Source organism: Equus przewalskii, chromosome 29, assembly GCF_037783145.1.
Source record: "Equus przewalskii isolate Varuska chromosome 29, EquPr2, whole genome shotgun sequence".
NCBI classification, from domain to species: domain Eukaryota; kingdom Metazoa; phylum Chordata; class Mammalia; order Perissodactyla; family Equidae; genus Equus; species Equus przewalskii.
The window spans coordinates 38630027-38650251 of NC_091859.1; the positions used below are offsets into that span (position 1 = coordinate 38630027).

A 20225-nucleotide genomic window follows, 5' to 3' on the forward strand; every position below is an offset into this window, starting at 1 on the left:
GCCCACCCTCTTTGACCGAGTCAAAGCCTTCCTGTGTGACCTACAGCAAGTCCTTGCCATCTGTGCCTGTTTCCTCATCTGCAAAGTGGTGGCTGTAACAGCATCTGTGACTGGGTCTGACTATGCATTCAGAAGGGTTTGACGCCATACCTTGTTGCGGGAACTTTAATATTCGTGAGATAAAGTTCTCGCCATTTGCACCTTCCCTACTGCTCTGCATCCCATCTGGGCCCGGCAGGCAGGGCGGGCGCCATCTCGTCCCAGCACTCGCACACGCCTCCTCCCCAAGTAGACAGGACCCTGTCCTGTTCAGAAATACAAGCAGCAGCAGTAGCCAGGGCCATCGGGGTGAAGGACGGAGCCAGTTCCATGAGGGACGGACTGGCTGGGGGTAGTCGTCCACACAGACCCTGGGAATATCAAGGTGGGCCTTGCAGCAGGTAACACGAGGCAGGCATCCTGGGGCCCGGGTACCCGGCCCAACGCCAGGGCCAGGGGCTTTCTTTAGGCCTGGACGGAGCTCTCTGGAAGTCCTGAGGGGCCGATATGGCTGTGGTCATGCCTCGTGGGCTGTCTCTGGGAAAAAGATCTCGCGGCATCGTTGTACTGTGTCCTGAGGGGAGACCACACTGTGGCCGACGGTCCGGGGGTCAGCGTAGATCTCGAAGTCGTTCCCACCCTGCACACAGAGGAAAAGCAGAGAAGGCACATAGATAGGTGGTGCCTCGAAGAGGTTCCCAGGGTTGGGGCCCAGCAGCCACCGGACATGGGGCACCCTGCCTACACTGGCTGCTACAGAGCTGCCCCTCCTCCTACCCCCTTAGAACCACCAGGAAGCCCACCTTCTCAGCCTTCACCAGATCTGCCCTGACTTGCTGTGTGACATGCCGCAAGTGTCCAGCCAGCTCTGGGCCCTAGCCTTCCAATCTGTGTAATGGGGCTGGAGAGCACTGGCTGTTTCTGGGAGTCTCCCAGGAGGACTATTCTGTCGCCCTGTGTCCTGGCCTTGACCTGGGGGGGACTTTGGGTGGGAGGGACTGGGTTGAGCCACACTCACGGGGCTGGTCTCATTCCCAAAGAAGTGGATGGTGTCGAAGCTGTCCTGGTCTAGGCTGTCCAGGCAGTAGCGCTTGTCCCAGCCCTCAGGGAAGACATCAAAGCTGATCATGCCTCCTGCGGGGGGCAGACAGAGGGGCGACTCGCTGGGTGGGCTTGGGCAAGGGCCTTCGTTCATTTATTCATTCGACAACCCTTGAATGCCTACTTAGAGCCAGGCACACAACATGGCACAGACTCAGGATCATGGGAGTTACAATCCAGGGGGATCACAGGCGGTGAACAGATCAGACCACCCCAGAGCATACAAGTCAAAGGGGTGGGGGAGGGGAGCCCCACAGTCAGTATGATCAGAGAAGACCTCTCCGAGGGGGTGACACCGAGCCGAGGCCTGAGCCAGAGTGGCGATGGCTGGGGAACAGAGTTCCAGGCTCTGGCACAGCAAGTACAGTCCCCAAGGCAGGGAAGGGCGTGGCATGTCCCAGCACAGAGAAGGCTGGGAGAGGGCATACAGGCCCTGGGGCCCAGGGTTTCAGCAGAAGTGTGAGGAGGAGCCTCTGGAGAGCTGTGAGCAGGGGTGTGACATGGTCTGTTCTGTAAGGATCCCTCTGGGCACCGTGGCGAATGGACTGGAGGACGAGGTGGCAGTGGGAGACCAGCTGCATTGGAGTTAGCTGGAGCCTGGGGTGGGGCTGCTGGCAGTGGAGGTGTGAGCAACGGTTGGATTCCAGAAGCATCCTGGACATAGCGCCCTAGGACTTGCTGGTAGACTGGACTTGGGAAGGGGTGAGGGAGATGCGCAAGGGAGACTGGTTTGTGGCCTGAGCAACTGGCCGGGCAGCAGGGCGTGGACGGGGTTTAGGTGGAAGCCTGGGGGCCCTGTAACGTACTGAGTCCCTGCCTGCCTGGGCTCAGCCTGCCCTGCTGTGCCGAGGGGCGGGAGGGGTCTTCAAAGATGCTGGGGAGTGCAGCCTGGCCTTGGGAAGGGGAGGGGGTCCGAGCGCAGAGGCCCGGGGTGGGCCCCTGGGCCAGGCCTCTGAGGCCCTCTGCGAGTAGACTCACCTCGGGAGAACCTCAGCCCTTTGCCGGCAAACTCTGTTTCCAGGGCTTCCACGAACTTCTCCCGGATCTTCTCCTTCTGCAGAAGGGAGGGCAGACGGAGGCTCAGAGGGCTGCTGTGTGCCGGGCCCTGTGCTGGGCACACAACTCGTGTGAGCTCACTAAGTCTTCCGGCGGAGAACATGACCCCCACCTTACAGATGAGGAAACTGAGGCTCAGAGAGGGGCTGTGCCTTGTTCAAGGTGACCCAGCCTTAGTGGCAGAGCCAGGGCCTAAATCCAGAAGGTCCGTGACGAACTCAGTGCCAGATCCTGCCAACGGGGCTGTGGACGGGGTGTTTTGGAGCGGGGCTTGGAGTAGAGGCTTGAGGAGGGAAGTCTCGGGGAGGGGACAGTCTGAGTCCCAAGTCCCAGCATCTACCTCAGGGCAGGGCTCAGCCCAGCTCAATGCAGCAAACCGTGGCTCAGACTCCAGAAATGAGCACCAGGAGCCAAGAGCACGGGAGACCTGTGAAGAAGCGGCAGTGGGTGCTCAGAGAGGTCAGCAGGAGCCCTGGCGCAGCCACAGCACCAACCATGCAGCGACGACGTGCGTTTGCTGAGCGCCTCCTCTGGGCAGGGGGCTGTCTGGGCTGGGGGACTCAGCAGTACCCAGGAGTCCCTGGCCCCTGCCCCTCTGGGCAGGACCTTGAAGTCTGCAGCATCTCTATAAACACGGAGCAAGGAACGTTTACTCACTAGCCTGGCCCTGAGGAGGCCACAGAGGGGAACAGCCATGGCCGGCCTGGAGGGGTACCCGAGTCGGTTGCCGTGCTAACGGGGGCCAGCGCCACAGGAGCAGATGGCTGACTCAGCGCAGGCTCACTGTGGCCCAGGTACGGCGTGGGCAGTCTGGATGCGGCCGAAGTGGGAGTGAGAGCTCGGCAGGATGAGCAGCTCACAGAGGGCCTGGAGGCCAGCTGGGGAGTTTGGACACATCCTGGGGGACCAAGATCCACTGAGGATTTTGGAGCATGAGAGTGGAGTGGAATGCCTAGTGCTGAGTTTTAGTCAGTCAGAGTTGGTAGGACTGGAATGGAAAGGCGGGTGGTAGCCAGCAGTTCGGAGCCAACAGAAGTGCTCCAGAGAGGATACGAGCTATAAAGCCAGATGACTCAGCCTGAGATACAAAGGCAGGCGGCCTGTCTTCCCGGCCTGGCTGCTGTGATTCCTGGCCGTGTGACCATCGGCAAATCACCTGACTCCTCTGAGCCTATTTCCTGGGCTAAAGGATGGAGGAGTAGTGAATGACCCCTGCCTGCCTCCCTCTCATGGAAAAGCAGAGATGAGGGATGTGAGCCCCCTGCCAGCCTTGGCCTTGCCCTCTTAGCAGGCAGGTGGGCCCCCAGGGAGGCCAGAGTCCCCACCAGAGGCCACTCTGTTGGCCCAGGGTTAGAGCTAAGGGTGCCCCAAGTGCTGAATAAATGTTCCCACATGGCCCAGGATGGCTGTACCTTCTGTCTCTGGAGAACCAGGCTGGTCACTGGACAGCCCCACGTGCCAAGTCCAGCCTCAGCAGGGACCAGCACTGTGACCTCGAGCTGGTCACTTACCCTGCGGCCTCAGTGTCCTCATCAACGGAACGGGACTACCTATCCTCAGGTTTGAGGGACTGAAGGAGAGTAAAGCGCTGGCATGGGATCTGGACCAGTGTAGGGCACAGACCAGGAGGCTCACGCTCTTCTCCAAAACCAGAACGGGGTGGACAAGAACCAAAAAGACAAGAGAAGACCCTCGGGGCAGTGGGAGGAGTCAGTGTGTGCAGACTCCACTCGCCCAGCCCTCATCACAGCCCATGAGACGGAACCATGACTGCCCCCACCTCACAGATGAGAAAACAGAGGCACAGTGGTAAGGCCACTTTTCCAGGTTATTTGGCAAGTAGGAGGTGGAGCTGGGACTGGAAACTGGGGTGGCCTGAGAAGAGCCCCCTCTCCATTGTGTGTGGGAGGGGGTTTGCTGCCAAGGGTCAGTCTTAACCACTCCAACCAGAAAAGTCTCCATGCCTGTGGCATTGCCTACTCTAAGTCTTGGGACACAGGGTGGGAGTGGGGGTGGGGGTCAGTGAATCAGGAGGTGTCACTGAGAGTCCCGCTCACCCTCAGGGAAGCATCAGAGGGCAGCAGGCGGAGTCTGAAGTTCAAACGTTTGCTCTGCAACCAATTTCCTGTGTGACCTTGGGCAAGTCACTTCCCCTCTCTGAGCCTCAGTTCCTTCATTCATAAAATGGGCATTATACCACCTATGTCATTCGTGCACAAGTATTTCTTGAGCACTTGCTATGTATCAGCCATGTGTTGGGCAGAGGGGACCCATCAATGAAGAGCCACAGAAATCCCGGCCCTAAGGAACCTATAGCTTTGCTGGAGGAACCAAACACTAACCATGATTTAAAAATAGGTCATAAGGGTATCAGAGGGTGGCGATGGCTGCTGGGGAGAAATAACACAGAGGCGAGGAGCGGGAGGTGTGAGGGGTACAACGTGAACTGCAATGCCCAGAGGAGGCCCACTGAGAAGGTGACATCTGAGCAGATGTGAAGGAGGTGAAAGGATGAGCTGTGTCAGAGGGCACTGTGTTTGGGGCAGAAGGGACAGCCCTGAAGTGGGAAACGGTCTGCCATCTCTAGAGTCAGCAAGGATGACGTGGCTGCAGCAGAGAGAGGAAAGGGGAGAGCAGAAGGTCAGGTGAGAGAGCAGGATGGACACGGGCCAGCGTGAAAAGGTTGGCTGGCTGGACTCCTCCATCCCTGAGAGGGAGGCGGCGGGCGGTGGGGACGACAAGCAAAACGCACGTCAAGGTTTAGCAGGGGCAGCACATTCAAAGGCGACGGGGACCTTGGGATGCTCTAAGAACAGATGCACAGGGAGAAGTTCAAGGGATGGGCTTGAACCAGGCAGACCCCTCAGGGCAGGGGCACCACGGGAGGGGGCTGCAACAGTGTCCAGTTGGCAAGGGGAGCCATGGAAGGACTCATCAGGGAGCAGACAGGGCAGATGTGCTTTAAAGGTTCTCAATGGCACTGCAGCAGAACAGACTGGCAGGTTTTATCAGGGTGGGAGGGAGACACACACAGGCGAACAGATCTGAAACCAGCCCTGGAGGCTCCATCAGTAGGAATTACCATTGGACCCTATGTGGGTGGGGAGGTGGAAATGATGCCCTAGGTGTTGGCTTAGATAAGCAGGTGCTGGTGGTGCTGGTCACCAAGGGAGGGAAACCAGCAGTGTTGGACAGATGCAGAAATGTCTACAACCAGGGCACACGGTAGGTGTCCAAAAGGGTATGGGTTGAAACAGAACACCGCCCACCATCAATACATTTCACTGGTGAGAAAATAAAGGCTCAGAGAGGTTGAGTGACTGAGGTCATACAGCCTAAGGTTGCACAGTTGGTGGCACCTTGTCCAGCTCGGAGAACTCGATTCGCTCCTCCAGGGTACAGCTCCGGCCGATGGGCGAGATGTTCAGCATGCCATTCCGGAACTCGATGAAAGTTCCGCTGGTGGTGATGGAGGTGGGAGGGAGAGGAGGGAGCCAAAGAGAAGGAGAATCACCCTGAATTTAAATCCAGCCCTGTCTGAGACCATAGCCTCCTGGGACTTCACAGGGGACAGGGATCCACCCACCAATAAACCAGGGTCCATGCATCTCCAGGTTCCACCTGAGACCCGCCCCTTTCCTCCCTCAGGCCTAGGGTTGGGAGGAGGGGCTGGACACGGGCTGGGTGGCCTCTCACCGCTTCTTGGGCAGTCTGAGCAGGGCCATGTAGCGGAGGCAGAAGTTGATGAGGTCCTGTAGCAGCTCCTCCCCCAGGTGGTTCTGGATGGTCTGGGCAAGAAACGCATGGCTCTGAGTGTGGTGGGCATGGCGCCCCTTCCCCAGCCCAGGACAGAAGTCACCCACAGACTGTCCCCCTGTGGAAAACTGTCCCAGGCTAATGCCCTGGGGGGCACTGACCTGCTTGGAGAGCAGTCGACCATGCTTATACTGCACCGTCCCATTCTCAGCAAACACATAATCGAAATTCTCGATGACTTCAGGGCCATGTAGCAGCCAGGGGAGAAAGAAAGAGCATGAGACCAGGTACCCAGAGCCCAGGAGAGAGATGAAGCCCACTCTCCTTGGTTTGGCCTTCAAAGGCATGAGTTCCACCCTGAACCTACTTTTCCAGCCTCCTCTCCTTCTGCAGCTTTGATTTTTTACTAACAAACAAGCCAGTCACACCTCTGGGTCTTTGCTTATGCAGGTCCTTCTGCCTGTAACCCCTCCCCTCCGCTCCCCCCTCCACTCCTCCTCCACGATCCAGCTCTCTCCTCTGGAAGCCTCCCAGGACTCCCCGGCAGAGGGTGTCGTTTCCGCTCTGTGCTCCCTCAGCTCCTCTGTACAGGGGCTTCCGTTTTGTTTTACGGCTTCCATCACCACGTTCTCAAGGCTGGTTGCATGCGGAAGTTTTCAGCTCTGGCTGCCACAAGTGGCAGGAGTGGGCGGGAGTGAGGAGGTGGAGGGAGCACAGCCAGAAGGCTGGTACGGGGCCCAGGTGGGAGGGCTCGATCACCTGGACAGTGATGGGGCAGTGGAGATGGAGACATGCATGCAAAGGGAAATATTTCTGGACTCAATGATGGAATGAACAAGGGGGTGGGGAAAGGGAAAAGTCATGGAAGTTTCCGGTTGGAAGAACTGGAGGCATTTGCCTCAAATGAACTGAGACCAGGAACTCAGCTGAGAACAGGGGCTCTGGGTCCAAACAGCTTCCTGGGTGACTTCAGAATCCTCCTCTCTTAAATGGGATAATCAGGCCCACCCTAAAATGTGGTTATGAGGATGAAACGAAAGGAAGTTAATGCGTGGTCATTTCCAAAAATGGTAGCTATTATTGATTATGCCCACTTGAAGATGAGGAAATCAAGACTCAGCAGGGAGAACTGAGAATGTAAACTATGTAAGGACAGGATTCTGCCTGCTTCGTTACCTGCTGTCTCTCCAAAGCCTGGCACAGAGCCTGGCACATGGTAGGAGCTCACTAAACGTGTGTTGAATCAGGAAGGGAAACATCTGGCTATTCCTCCCACATCCCAGAAGCAGGACTGGGTCTTTGAAGGCACAGTGGTCCAGGGATCTCCTGAACTCCTCACTCCCTCCATTTGCACCCCGACAAGGAACTGGCTCAGGCCCTCTCCTCCTACCTTCGTCCCCGTCTCCCAGCTGCTCAGCAATCTTAGAGTAGTCGGAGCCACCCACCACACCGATCTGCACCCTGCTTCGCAGTTTCTGCAGGAAGGCAGCCACCTCAGGGTCAATTTTCTGCAGGGGGGTGAAGAAGCACAGGATTCTGCTTGGCAGCATGTCTGGGACCCCCACTTAGCCCTCAATCAGTACTCAGAACCCAGGGAGCCCACGTTCCACCTGGATCTGAGGCACTTTAAGGTTTAGAACCCAGACGTCAAATTAGATGCACTTGGTTTCAAACTCTCGCTCAAGTCCCTCAAGAGTAGGATGATTTTGAGCAAATGGCTTTGCCTTTCTTTGCCTTAGCTGTTCCATCTGGAAAAAGGGGATCAGAGTGGAGGTTACTCATAGGATTAAATGAGACAGTGCATCCAAAGAGCTTGGAAATGAACAAGCAATTCACTGGTGACTGATCAGGTGAAGGGATTCCCCACTAAGGAAACGTAAACTAATGAGTTATAATCCAAGTTTTCCAACATTCACATATTCAAAGCTGACATCTAGAGTGGACAACGATGTTGGGCAAACAGGCCCGCTCAACTGCTACGGTCAGAGTGTACACTGTACGGCCACTTTGGGGGCAATCGGAAAGATCTATTAAAACTTAAAATGTATGTGCCTTGTCACCCAGAATTTCCACTTCTCTTGCCCAGGTGTACATGGAGGTTCATTGGGTCTGTAACAGTGAAAAACTGCAAACAACTTACATGCTTGTCAATCAGAGAACGGCACATGCCTGCTCTGAACTGCTATACTGTGGTTACACGGAATAAGGCAAGCCTGTGCTTCCAACATGGGAGAGTCCCAGACGCGCTGTCAATTGTCAAAAGCAAGTTGCAGGGAGGCACATACAGTATGATATCCCTTATTTAAAAACAAAACTAAACAATGCTTAATATTTCCTCTGGGCAAACAGATTCGGCTAAAGGTCTGGAAAGCCACAGGAAGCAACCACAGCACTTTGGGGAGAGGGCCAGGCCTGGGATCCTGACATGGTCAGAGGGGATTTTAGCCTTCTCTGTTTTCATTCTTACAAGGGAATGTGTTCATGAATATGTGTATAATTAAAAATTAACTTTTAAAAAGCGCTAAGGACAGGGCCTGGCTGGTGGACAGCAGTAACACTGCTCTGGTTCAGGCTATTGGGTTAGTGGAGCAAAGGGTGAAAGAGAGAAGGGTGGGGCTGTGCCTAGGCCCTGCCACCCTCCCTCCACTGTCCTCTGCCTCCCATCCCTGAGGACCCTGGGAGCAGCTGGAAGGCAGAGGGACCTGATTCCTCCCTGTGCCCCCCCAGGGCCCTCCCACAGGGGAGGGGATGGGGCATTCAGGACCTAAGAGGGGAGGCTAAGACCTGGGTTCCCATCAGCCTCTGCCTTGCAACCCAGCCCTACTGGCTCCCTGCTCCAGGAGATCCCCCTGTTGGTCCTGGGGGCCCCAGACTGGAGGGTGGAATACCCTCAGGGTGGGCAAGAAAGAGGCCTGCTGATCTTTGCACCCAGTTGGTGAGCGTGGGTCTGGGGGGCTCATCCTGGCTGAGATCCAAAGGGAGAAAAACTGAGTGTGGAGCAGATGTTGCAGGATCAACACAGTGAGATGCCTTTAGAAGGAAACTGCACTCCCAGCCTCCCTGTGCCACAGTATCCTCACTGTGACCAGACTAGGCCCGAGGCCGCTGGCCCCCGGGTGAGCAGAGCCCATAAACTCAACCGAAAAGATACAGAAGCCCTCCCTCCCTCCATGACAGGGGGTGGGAGGTAAAGTGGGGAGGGGCTTGAGAAACTAGACGCCGGCGCAGGCCTGCAAAGGTCAGCGGGATGGCTCCAAGACCCCGTGCCTCCCACCAGAAGGCGACTCTGACGCTTGGGTGCGCTCAGACCCTGTCTGGCACCACAGGGCTACCGGCGCGCCCTAGGGCTGAACTGGGGTGGGAGCCCGGGCTGGGGAGGCGGGGGCGTCCCGGAGCCAGGCCTTGGCGTGTGGAAGCCTGGGGCTGGGGAGAGGAGCGAGGCCCCCGCTCGCAGCCTCCTCCCTCCAGAATCCGACCCAGTCCTGCCGCTCCGGGGCAGAACGTGGGCGCAGACGCGTGGGGGCTGTGACGTGGGGGCCCGGATCCCCATCACTCCCAGCAGGCGGCCCCAGGCAGTGAGGGGCCGGGTACCACTGCATCCCACGCTCGGTCCCGGGGATTCAGGGGTCACGTCGCTGCAGGCGCCACATTCCGCCTCGGGGCGTCCGCGCGACACTCCCGATGGGAGCTTCCGAACGTCGGGGCCCTACCTGGCGAGCGGGCGTGAGGGTCCCGTCCACGTCAAAGAGGCAGAGGACGCGCTCCTTCCTGCGGGCGCCCTCAGCGGCGACCGCCATGGCTGCAGCTCAGCGCCGGGCAGAGTCGCAGGAGGCGGCCGCCGGAGCCGCGTCGGGAGGACGCCAGATGGGGTGGGGCCTGGGGGCGGGGCCAGCAGGCCGGCCGGATTGCGCCAAACGGAGGGGCGGGGCCAGTGCGTCATCTTGGCGGGAGAGGGGTTGATTCTCATTGCACCAGGCGGAGAAGGGGCATGGCATAGGGCGGGGCAGAGCCCGGCCCCATTCCGCCTGCTGGTCCCAAACCAGACTGAGGCGGAAAGTGAGGCATAGAACCCGGAGGAACGGGGTGGGACTAGATGGGTACCCTGGCGGGGTGATTCTGATTGCATCTGGCCAAGGAGGGGCTGGACGCGGGCAGGGCCTCGAACCCGCAGTGCAGTGCCGGGTGGGGCGAGGGCGGGACTCAGAGAGCCCGGGCCGTGTCCGCCCGCCATCGGTCACTACTTGACTCACCTCCTGCCCGCTATACCTTTGCCCTACAAATCTTGAGTTTTAAGAAATCTCCAGATAGCCTTTGCTCAAGCTCTGGACTTTGCCAGTTGGCCTTCCCCGACTCTTACTCCTCCTCCTGCCGTTCTGTCCACCCCATGAGGCCCAGCTCACGGTCCACCTCCTTTGAGAAACCTTCCTGGATCCTTCTCCTAACAACTATTTAACCATCACGTTGACTTTGGAGTCAGTTCCAGGTTGTTTCCCCAGTTCCACGGCTATGTGATTTTGGACAAGTCACTTCACCTCTCTGAGGCTTTGTGTCTCCATCTGTGAAATGGGAAGAACACCACCTACCTTGTAGGGTTGCTTTGCATGTGAAAAGAAAAACTGAACGTAGAAGAGCCTGCATAGTACCTGGCACAGGACAGGCCCACTCCAAAGGAGAATTTCTATAGATGTGCTTGAGATTAAACAGCTATTGCCTGTCAAAAGTCTTAAAAATGTGCAGAACTTTTGAGCCAGCAATTCAACTTTTAGAAAATAAGAAGGGGCCGGCCTGGTGGTGCAGCGGTTAAGTGCGCACATACCGCTTCTCAGCGGCCCGGGGTTTGCTGGTTCAGATCCCGGGGTGCGGAAATGGAACCGCTTGGCACGCCATGCTGTGGTAGGCGTCCCACATATAAAGTAGAGGAAGATGGGCAGGAATGTTAGCTCAGGGCCAGTCTTCCTCAGCAAAAAGAGGAGGACTGGCAGTAGTCAGCTCAGGGCTAGTCTTCCTCGAAGAAAAGAAAAGAAGAAAAGGAAAAAAGTTGGAGATTGGTTAGATTAACTATGGTCCATCTATAAATGAAGTGGTGTGAAGCCATAAACATCTGTGTTGTAGAATATTTAACAGAAAAAGCATGATCCCATTTTGGTGGATAAGTAGCAGGCTGACTCTGGGTGTTGGTATTATGGTGAATTTCAAGTTCTTCCCCTCCTTGGAAATGTATTGACTGCAGCTTGCTGTTCTCCAGGATTCTCGATTTCTTCCTGCTTCCATACTGCCAGGGCCAAAGGCCCATGTCTGCCTCCCTCTGTGCTCCCAGGGGTTGCCCTTCTGCTGGAGGTTGTGCTTGGGTGGGCATTTTTGCTGCATCCACCATCCTTGTTCTGATGCCTGTGATCAACTCAGGCCGTTTTGGTGATACAGAGACACATCCGCACACCTACAGAGTGGCGCTGCTGTGCACAATGCTTGTGATAGGCCTGTTTGCTTCTGTCTTGGGAGCTGTGGTGCCCTGGGGAGATCACTGGAGGCAGAGTCAGGAGACCTGCAGTTTGTTCCCTGCTAACTATTAGGACTTGGAGAGACCTCCTTCCCTCACTGGGCCTCAGTTTCTTCATCTATATAATGGGGATGTAATCCCCACATGAAAGGAATATGAAGGGAGATAGGAATAACTGATATTTAGTGATCCCTTACTGTGTGCCAGCCATCAGACTGGACAGTTGACCACAAATCTTCATTCACTCCCAAAGCAGCTCTAGGAGGTCTTATTGTCTCCACTTGGTGAAGAAAAAGGAAAAGGATGTGCCCAAGGCTGCAGAGAGCACCTCGGAGGCCGGCAGGGCTGAGACTGGGGTGAGCTGGGTAAGGTGAGGTACTTGCCACAGGAAGAAAACTGAAGAGGACACCAAAAAGCTCAGTAATCAAAATGAATAGTGATGAAGATCAAGGCTGCCCCAGGGAGAGAAGCCCAAGGCATCCTGCCCTACAGACCAATCTACATCATCCTCCAGGAAGCACAGGACGCCCTGACCTGATCCGACCTGATATGTATCCAAAGTTATAGGACCACCCAATAACCCGGACCCCACCTGCACTGATACCATTTTAACGACGTTTTTACATGATCTTTCCTTTGTCTTGTAAAGAAATAGCACACATACCTATGCCTCATAAATTTAGCCCTGCCCTCAACCCATGTTTGCAGCTCTTCACCACCCATGGGCCCTGTCCCCATGCTCCTCCATGCTAGTCTCTGAGTAAAGGAGCTCTAACACTAGACCTTGAGAGTCCAAGAAATCTTTCTTTCGCCTCCTTGGCTCACCGAGCCCACGTCATTTTTTCTGGGGGCATGTACTGGGATCTTGCTTCACCGGCTTGTGAGCTAAAGTTCTGGTAAGTGCACTTTTCTTCCTTGTGCCTTCCTTTTTTTCAAGGATGGATTTAAATTCACTTCTTCATTGGGAACCTTCTTGGACAGCTGTATGAATCCACGTTTGCTGCCCATGGCCTCTCTGTGGGCAAAACATGGCATTCAGCTTGAAGAAAATCAGTACCTTAAGCCCGAGGGTGATGAAGAATGAATTTATCCATTCCTTCCTAATCCTGTCTCTAATATATAAATTTTACATGGGCACAGGTTGACCACTTAAGTCATTAGGATGGTTGCCAATCTCCAAGACTCCCGGGGCAGGCTTCTTTTCCTAAGGCTGGATTGGTATGCCTCCCTCTGGCTCCTCACCACACTCTGAGCCGTGGGAAAGTCCCAATCGGGACTCCAGTTCAAGGAAAGTACCAAACTCTAACCTTCGGTTGAGTATGGGAACCCCTTCTTGGGAGAACGGCTCCAGGATGCCATTCAGTAGAATGTCCCCCAGACCAGCGGAAAATTCTTCACTGTTTATCTCTAATCTTCTTTTATCTCTGGGACCATTCACCAGGCACCTATTACTGCCAGGCATAATAGGGAAGATATACAGGGATGCAATGCAGGGGACGCCCTGTCACCCCTTGCTATAGGAACCCCACAGGAGGACCAATGGGTAGGATGCTGCCCTAGGCTCAGGGGGGATTTGAAGGTAATGGACCCTTTTCTTTCATTTCTCTTGAAGTTACAGTGACCATTTTGGGTTCCTTTTGAGCTTTGCAACCGAGAAATGAGGAATCTTTAAAGAGTCGAAGGCTGCACCCCTGGGAGCCCCCGCTCTGGTTTCTGGGCCTGATCCCCTCCCAGCGACCCTAAGTGGGGTGCCCTCTCTTGGCGGTTGATTCATTGAGTATTTTGGGTGCCTACTGAGTCGGTTGTGAGGATAGGAGACCTGTGATTTATTCTGCGAACTGTCCTGCTGGGTTTGTGTGTCCCGGCATGGGAACTGTTGTGTGACCCTTGATAACCCTTGGGAAGAGGCCATGAGGGCGAGGCCTGATCTCTTCTTTTCCTTTCTCTGTCTGTCTCATTTGTCACCTCCTCTGTCATCAGCAAGTTGAGGTTAAGGTCAGGCTGGACCTGAGCAGAACCTGGACCTTCTGTAAAATTGAAAACTTGAAACCCTTTTGCCAGGGACTTAACTCTCAACCCTGGTGCTGGGAGTCCCAGCCCCCAGCCATCTCTAGGCCTTTGCCTCTTGCCTCCCTGGCTCGCCTTGTGCTGGCTCAGGGACTAAGTGCCCGGGCTGAGTGGGATTTGACTAAATCTTTTAACTATATTGATGGCTGCAGTCGGTCTCTGCACCCTTCTCCAGCAGCTGTCAGTTGGACACTGTCTTTACTGCCATGGGGAACACCCCAAGCATACCCAGAGACTCACCCGTTGGGTGCATTTTAACTAATTGAAAACACTTTCAATTGGATGGGTTATGCCCTAGAAACTGCATCATGAAGAAAACTTGAGGGGTTTCTCTGTGCCTTAGTGATGTCATTGGACAGGCAGATCAACCTAGAATGTCATTTGAGTTGCAACCCAGTTTCCGAGCAATCAACAGCAACCGTCCTCGGGAAATCCTTGTAAGGCTGGAAAAGCAGCTCTAGAGGTGGTTCAGCTTCCACCCATTTCCCTTCTCTCAGAGAGCTTGCAAATCCTCTGGGGACTACCTAGCCCATCACTAATTCCTAAGACTGAAGAAAAAAAAAAAAGGGAAAAAGGAAGAAACAGCCATAAGCGTGCCCTTGCCAAAAAATCTAGCATCTTAAATGTTTTCTCCACAAATATTAGTAAAAAGGCTGAAAACAGAATTTGGATTCATAACTGGTGAGCTTTGGCAGTAATTTTTAAAACAACAGCTGGGGAGCTTCTGTGTATGTGTGTCTATATGTATGTCACATGTGTGTGATATTTTACCTCTGGATGGTATGGCCAAAATTAAGGGCTCTGTTTAATTGGCTTAAAGTAAGCACTTACATAAATTCTAAATGTAGTAGAAATTAACCCAATATCTTTCAAGTTAACATGATGTGAATTAACCTTTGGTAAATGAAAGCTTGTTTAAGTTTGTTGGTTTGATTGAAATAGGCGTGTTCTCAGAATTGTCAGTATTTGGATATGATGCAGACATGCAGCCTGGTTTTACTGACCAAATAAGCTCACGTTGTCTGTTAGAAGTTCATCAGCAAAATAACAGCTTTAAATGATAGCTAATTTTGTTTAATGTCTCATGAAGTTTTCGTGGGTAATCCGAACATAAGTGTTGGAAATAAATGATTTAAATAGATAAAAATGGGTAAGAGTTTGTGCGTACAATAATTATGTTTTATGGCCTGTATACCTGGGGAAAAAAACAGCTTCCAAATTCTTTTTGGTAACTTAAAACTTTAGAGTTTGGCCAAGTTAATTTAAACGATAAAAATCTGTTGAGTATCCGGGTCATTTTTGGATAGAATGGAACACTGAAACATTATTGCTGAACATGTCTAAGTTTATCTACTTTTGGCTTATTGCAGAGAGGCTAGAGGATGTCTGAGTCTATTAGTAAACACGCCTTGTGTTTTGTTACTATGAAGTAATGTGTTTCTAGAAATTATGAAGTGTTTAGAATGCCAATGTAAAAGATAATTCATAATTGCTTACCTTTTTAGTTTTTACTAGGGTCTGTAAGGGTTAAAAATTCTAATTAATATATGTAATTAAAGCTACTGGAAATTAATAAGAAAAACAGCTCTGTATACAAGGAAGTTAAAATGTATGTCTCCAGTAAAGAAGGTATAAAGAATGGAACTATTTTTGTTTGTTGGGTTAAGGAAGATCAATTTGTCCTAAAGTACTAGAAAGGAAGAAAGAAAGCATGGGACAAATTCTGAATGTAAAAAGAAAGTCTTAGGGGCCTTCCCAGTGGCACAGCGGTTAAGTGCACACTCTGCTTCGGTGGCCCGGGGTTCGCTGGTTGGGATCCCGGGTGCGGACATGGCACTACTTGGCAAGCCATGCTGTGGTAGGTGTCCCACATATAAAGTAGAGGAAGATGGGCACAGATGTTATCTCAGGGCCAATCTTCCTCAGCAAAAAAGAGGAGGATTGGCAGCAGATGTTAGCTCAGGGCTAATCTTCCTCAGGAAAAAAAAAAGAATTCCTAGGAGCTGGTTAAATGCAGATACCTGGGCCCTACCCCTGGTGCTGGGATCTGGAAGCTGTAGGAGGGCCCCACAGGGCAGGACAGGTTTTTGTCTCCTATGGGTTGGGTCCACCTTTCCAAAGACAAAGATCAGCTCCCGACCATAGCACACCTATGCCTTAGACCCGAGGGAACTCATTTCCTTACAAATATCTTTCATAGTCTCTTCCTGAATTCTCACCATGACCCATTTCACAGACCAGAGGACACTGAAACCCAGAGAGCGGAAGTGAATTGCCTTGAGGCGCAGACCCTTGAGGACCAGATGGGGTAGCCTTTGTGGCCGATAGTGTGTCCCTTTAAGAGGGAGGCTCATCCCTGGCAACTGGTGCTCAGATGGGGCCCTGGGGAAGCCCTGGGGATTGCCAGCAGCAGGACTGGGGAGCCAGGACTAGGAGGACTGGCAGAGGGATGTTTCCAGAGCACCAAAGGAAGCCAGGCCTGAAGGCAGGGGGCCTGAGACTCCAGCCTGGCAGGACACTGCTCAGGAAGGAAGACTCTGGACTCTTCTGGGCCAGACAGCTGGCTGAAGTTTGGAGGTTACTGACTTCCGTCTTTGGTTTGGGCAGTGTAGCTCCTACCTGGGCATTTCGCTTACTTTTGCCAAGAATCCTCTGAGGTGAGTACTCTCCTACTCAATTTCCAGAAGTAGGTACTGACACCAGAGAGGTGAAGTGGTCTTCCCAGGGTCACACAGCACAATCAGGATTTGCATAGTTGTGTTCCCTTAAAGCCCATGCTTTTCCCTGGCCCCTTGGTGGAAGGCCAAGTGTCAGTGTGTTGCTGAGTAAATATAGGGGCTTATTGACCCTCTTTTTCCCTACCTGGAGTGTGATCTTCTGAGAGTGGGCAGTCCTAGCCCAAGGGGCAGCCTCAGTGTAGTGAGGGGACAGTCAGACTGACAGTTCCTGGGGCTGCCCCTCCCTAGCCAGGTGACCTTGGGCAGGTCCCTCCCACTCTCTGAGCCTGTTCCTCATCTATAAATGGGGCCTCCACTGCCAGCCTCTCTGGGCTGTCAGGAAGATGAGGGCTCCGCGGAAGGAGATGTGCTTAAAGGGGCTCTGCGAAGAACAAGTCCAGGCTGGTTGCTGGTTTTAATTCTGTCTTGGTTCAGGGGCAGTCACTGGATGGAGGTTGGGGAGACTGTGGATGTTGGCTGTTATTTCTCGTTTTTCAAAATGCCTGCAGTGCTTTCATTGCTTTCACAATAAACAAGTCCATTGAATTTAAACAAGCTGAAGGACGCATGCTCAGAGGTGGTTTTTGCAAAGAGGGTAGAGGCTGTTGCTGGGTTGGTATGGCCCCCCTTGGGGCTCCCTCAGCCAAAGTCAGTGGGGACAGGGATGGCTCTCCCTCCCCCAGCACCTGGTGTTCATGATCTCTTCCAGTTAGGGCTCAGCCCTAGGATGGTGAGAACTTGGGCAAGTCACTCCTCACCTCTCACCCAGGGGTGCGGAGAGGAGTCCTGCTGAGAGGGGCCTGAGAGACTATCTGACCCAGAGTGGGTGTTTTTGTTTTTGCTGAAGAAGACTGGCCCTGAGCTAACATCTGTTGCCAATCTTTCTCTTTTTGCTTGAGGAAGATTGTCCCTGAGCTAACATCTGTGCTGATATCCCTCTATTTTGTATGTGGGATGCTGCCGCAGCATGGCTTGATGAGCTACGTGTATGTCCGTGCCTGGGATCTGAACTGGTGAACCCAGGACTGCTGAAGCGGGGCATGCCAACTTAAACACTACGCCATGGGGCCAGCCCCCTGACCCACAGTTTTCATTCTACAAATGAAGGAACTGAGGCTCAGTGAGGGGAAGGCCTTGATCAAAGTATCTGAGTGAGAGGCTCAATCCAGATGGGTCCATATCCAAGTCCAGGGTTTTTTATGACCTGCCCTCCCCCTCAGTGTCAGCCCCACCAGGACTGAACCTGTGGACTGATTTACTCAGATATGCCTGCTCTGTGCCAAGCCCTGTCCCGGGTGCTGGGCACTCCGGTGATCCCAGCTGGGCCCTACCCTTGGAGAGGGCCCCAGCTGGTGGGAGCGTTCAGACAGGCACCAATGGGAGGGAGGGGGCCGCTCTGGGGGAGGGAGAGGTCAGGCTTTGTAGAGGAAATGCTGGCACTAGGCCTTTAGCGCTGAGTGAGGGGTTGCTCTGAGGATAGGCAGGGAGAGGGGATCCAGGTCCAGCAAACGGTAAATGGGGGGCAGGAAGTCGAAACCTCCTGTAGTGCTAGGGACCTGCACTTGCAGCAGGGAGTGGGGGTGGAGAGGTCTGGGGACAAGTTTGAGAAGGGCCTTGATAAATGTGAGACAAGGAGCTTGACTATTTACCCGTGAGCTTTTGGGGGGCCACGGAGGAGCTGAGGTGTGTGGGGAGCAGGGCATGTTCATGTGACCTGGGTCGGGTACCAGAGACAAGCCGAGTTTGGTGGTGGGCAAGGCCGCCCGAGCCCACAGCGCCACCTGGGGTCCATCAGTCTCACTGCAGCGTGACCCTGCCTGGCCTCTCAAGCTGGGGAAACGGTGGGACAGACATCTCTGCAAGGGACTCCAGGCTCCCAGGCAAACTTGTGAACCAGGACCAGTCCCAGAAACTCTGTCCCCTTCCAAAGCAGCCAGGCTCCGTGGTCAAGGACTCACATTCAGTGATGTGCCAGACCCCTACTAGGTTCTTCGCCTGCCTTCTCAGGCCAGGGCCCCTATGCAAGTGCAAGGAGACATGGGTCTCGTGGTCCAGCCTGCCAGCCTGGGCAGGCATCCTCCTATACCATCATCCCACTCCAGAGCAGGTCCCACCTCCATGAGCACGTCTGTGATGAGCGGCCTACTCTTACCTAACAGCTCCCTCAGTCTTTGGGGGACTTTGCTGGAATGATGTCTCCTTAGAGCTTCCTCTGTCACCACCACCAGCACCACCACTCCCCCCTCCATGGTTCTCTTCCCACCTTGCTGGGCTGTACAGATCTTCACTACCAGATACCACACAGCATGTCTATCACATGTGTCTTTGAATCCACAGAGACGTTTACAAGGATGTTCACTAAATGTTAACATCTCTTAGGATGATGGAATTTTTGGTGACTTTTTCCTCTCATCTTTGTACTTTTATTGGCTGCTTACATTTTCTAGATCTGTATTATCCTTATACTCATGTGAAAGCACAAAAAAATTACTTTCACTTGGAAAAAAACAAATCAAGAAATCTAAGCACACCCAAATCAGAGCTGGAGTAGCCCAGTAAAAGCTCGCAGGAGCCAGGCAAGCGGCTGATGGTGGCTCTGCAGTCCCCAGAGCTGTGGCCGTCTCATGTTTTGCAGGGGAGGTTGTTCTTCGCCACACTCTAAGCTCCTGGGGCGCAGGGACCAAAACAATTTCCAGGGCCTCTTCTCAGCTCCGGGCACATAAGAGATGCACAACACACCTCACCTCTTGCCTGACAACTACATTGCCCTTCTCCCTGGTTTTCTGCTGCCCCCTCACCCCCAGTCTGTTCTCAGCATAGCAAATCGATCATGTCGTTCATTCTTTGACCTACAAGGCCGTGCACCGTCAGGCCCACCAGCCTCTCCAACCTCAATACTTCCCACCACCCTCTTGCTCTGGAAGTCCAGCCACTCTGGCCTCCTTTCAGTCCCTCCACCATTCTTTTTTTTTTTTTTTTTGGTGGCAGAGAAGGGCATTTATTAAGTGATAAGCTAGCAAATTGGAAGATGGGGGACGAGCATCCTAAAGAACCATCTTAAGGAGGGGCGCAGAATCTTGAAGCAGTTATATAGGCCAGTGGGTCATAGCGGACGGAGATAGGAATGTTGCCCCTCTGGCGTTACCCTGGGAGTCACGGCACCAGATCTTTCAGTCGTCAGTGATGATGGCTGTCAGCACAGACTCTCTGTTTGGGGGTCATCACATTCACGCTGTGATTGATGATACAGTGCTCATTCTCTCTCTCAAGTTCCTGACTCCAAGATTCATATCTTCTCCAGCCATCTTCTGTTTTAATCCAACTCCATCCAGACCTCCTCCAGTCCTGACCCAAAAATGACATAGTTCTTCTGGAGTGCGGCCACCTCAGGGCCCTGACGCGGGCAACGCAGGGTTTATTGCCCCTCCATCATTCTTTGCACTTGCTGCTCCCTCTCCCTGGAAAGTTCTTCCCTTAGATCTGTGCTCTGTCATTCAGGTCTCAGATTAAACATCACCTCATCACACAAGCCTTCCCCAACCTCCTAACACACATGCCCCTCACACATGATGCTGCCACCTGGTTTCATTTCTTCCCTAGCATCATTGCCACCTGAGATGACCGAACTTGTCTACCCTTTTGTCCCCCAGCTCGCCAGAATATAATCCCTGCCCAGGCAGGGGCCTGTTGGCCTGCTCTCCACTGTCCCCCTAGCACAGCGCCCAGTGCTGCTTCCTACAGTAGGCTCCCACGGAAATGAACTTACCCCAGGTTGACTTGCCATGAGTACAAAGTCCAAGGGTAAAACATCCGTTTTCTGCCATTTCCTGCAGAAGCAGGCAGTGCATGTCTGCAGTATTGTCTTGTAAACTGTCCTCAGCAAAGAGGACTGGCCAGAGCCTCTGCACGAGCTGGCTCGCAGGAGTCCCCAGTCAGTAGCTGTTGAATGGACTCTGCCCTCTTGTCCTGACTCACTGAGCATTTAATCTTCG

At 53.7% G+C, this 20225-nt stretch overlaps 1 protein-coding gene across 16 annotated transcripts; it reads right to left on the reverse strand.

Moving 5' to 3' along the window:
• Window positions 1-149: 149 nt before the first annotated feature.
• Window positions 150-9861, reverse strand: PMM1 (phosphomannomutase 1). 16 transcript variants are annotated; one of them, XM_070599568.1, is made up of 10 exons: window positions 9663-9827; window positions 7677-7700; window positions 7343-7460; window positions 6114-6190; window positions 5893-5984; window positions 5556-5655; window positions 4254-4307; window positions 2119-2194; window positions 1058-1173; window positions 150-679 (listed from the first exon to the last, which is right to left on the reverse strand). In XM_070599568.1, exons 1-10 carry the CDS (start codon window positions 9747-9749, stop codon window positions 557-559), a joined length of 867 nt encoding a protein of 288 aa, XP_070455669.1. In that variant the 5' UTR covers window positions 9750-9827; the 3' UTR covers window positions 150-556. The 16 variants fall into 16 exon arrangements, with proteins under 16 accessions (XP_070455669.1, XP_070455677.1, XP_070455678.1 ...); XM_070599576.1 differs by having other exon boundaries at window positions 6114-6961; window positions 7563-7700; window positions 9663-9795; XM_070599577.1 differs by having other exon boundaries at window positions 6114-6961; window positions 9663-9785.
• Window positions 9862-20225: the final 10364 nt, after the last annotated feature.

What these genes read in the sequence shown, in the direction of transcription:
- PMM1 (XM_070599568.1), bottom strand. Translation starts at nt 9,749, where the DNA reads ATGGCGGTCGCCGCTGAGGGCGCCCGCAGGAAGGAGCGCGTCCTCTGC. An exon ending in GTCGACTGCTCTCCAAGCAG is followed by an intron (nt 5,985 to 6,113) that starts GTCAGTGCCCCC and finishes TTTCTTGCCCAG; the next exon opens with ACCATCCAGAACCACCTGGG. An exon ending in AGGGCTGAGGTTCTCCCGAG is followed by an intron (nt 1,174 to 2,118) that starts GTGAGTCTACTC and finishes TGCCCCCCGCAG; the next exon opens with GAGGCATGATCAGCTTTGAT.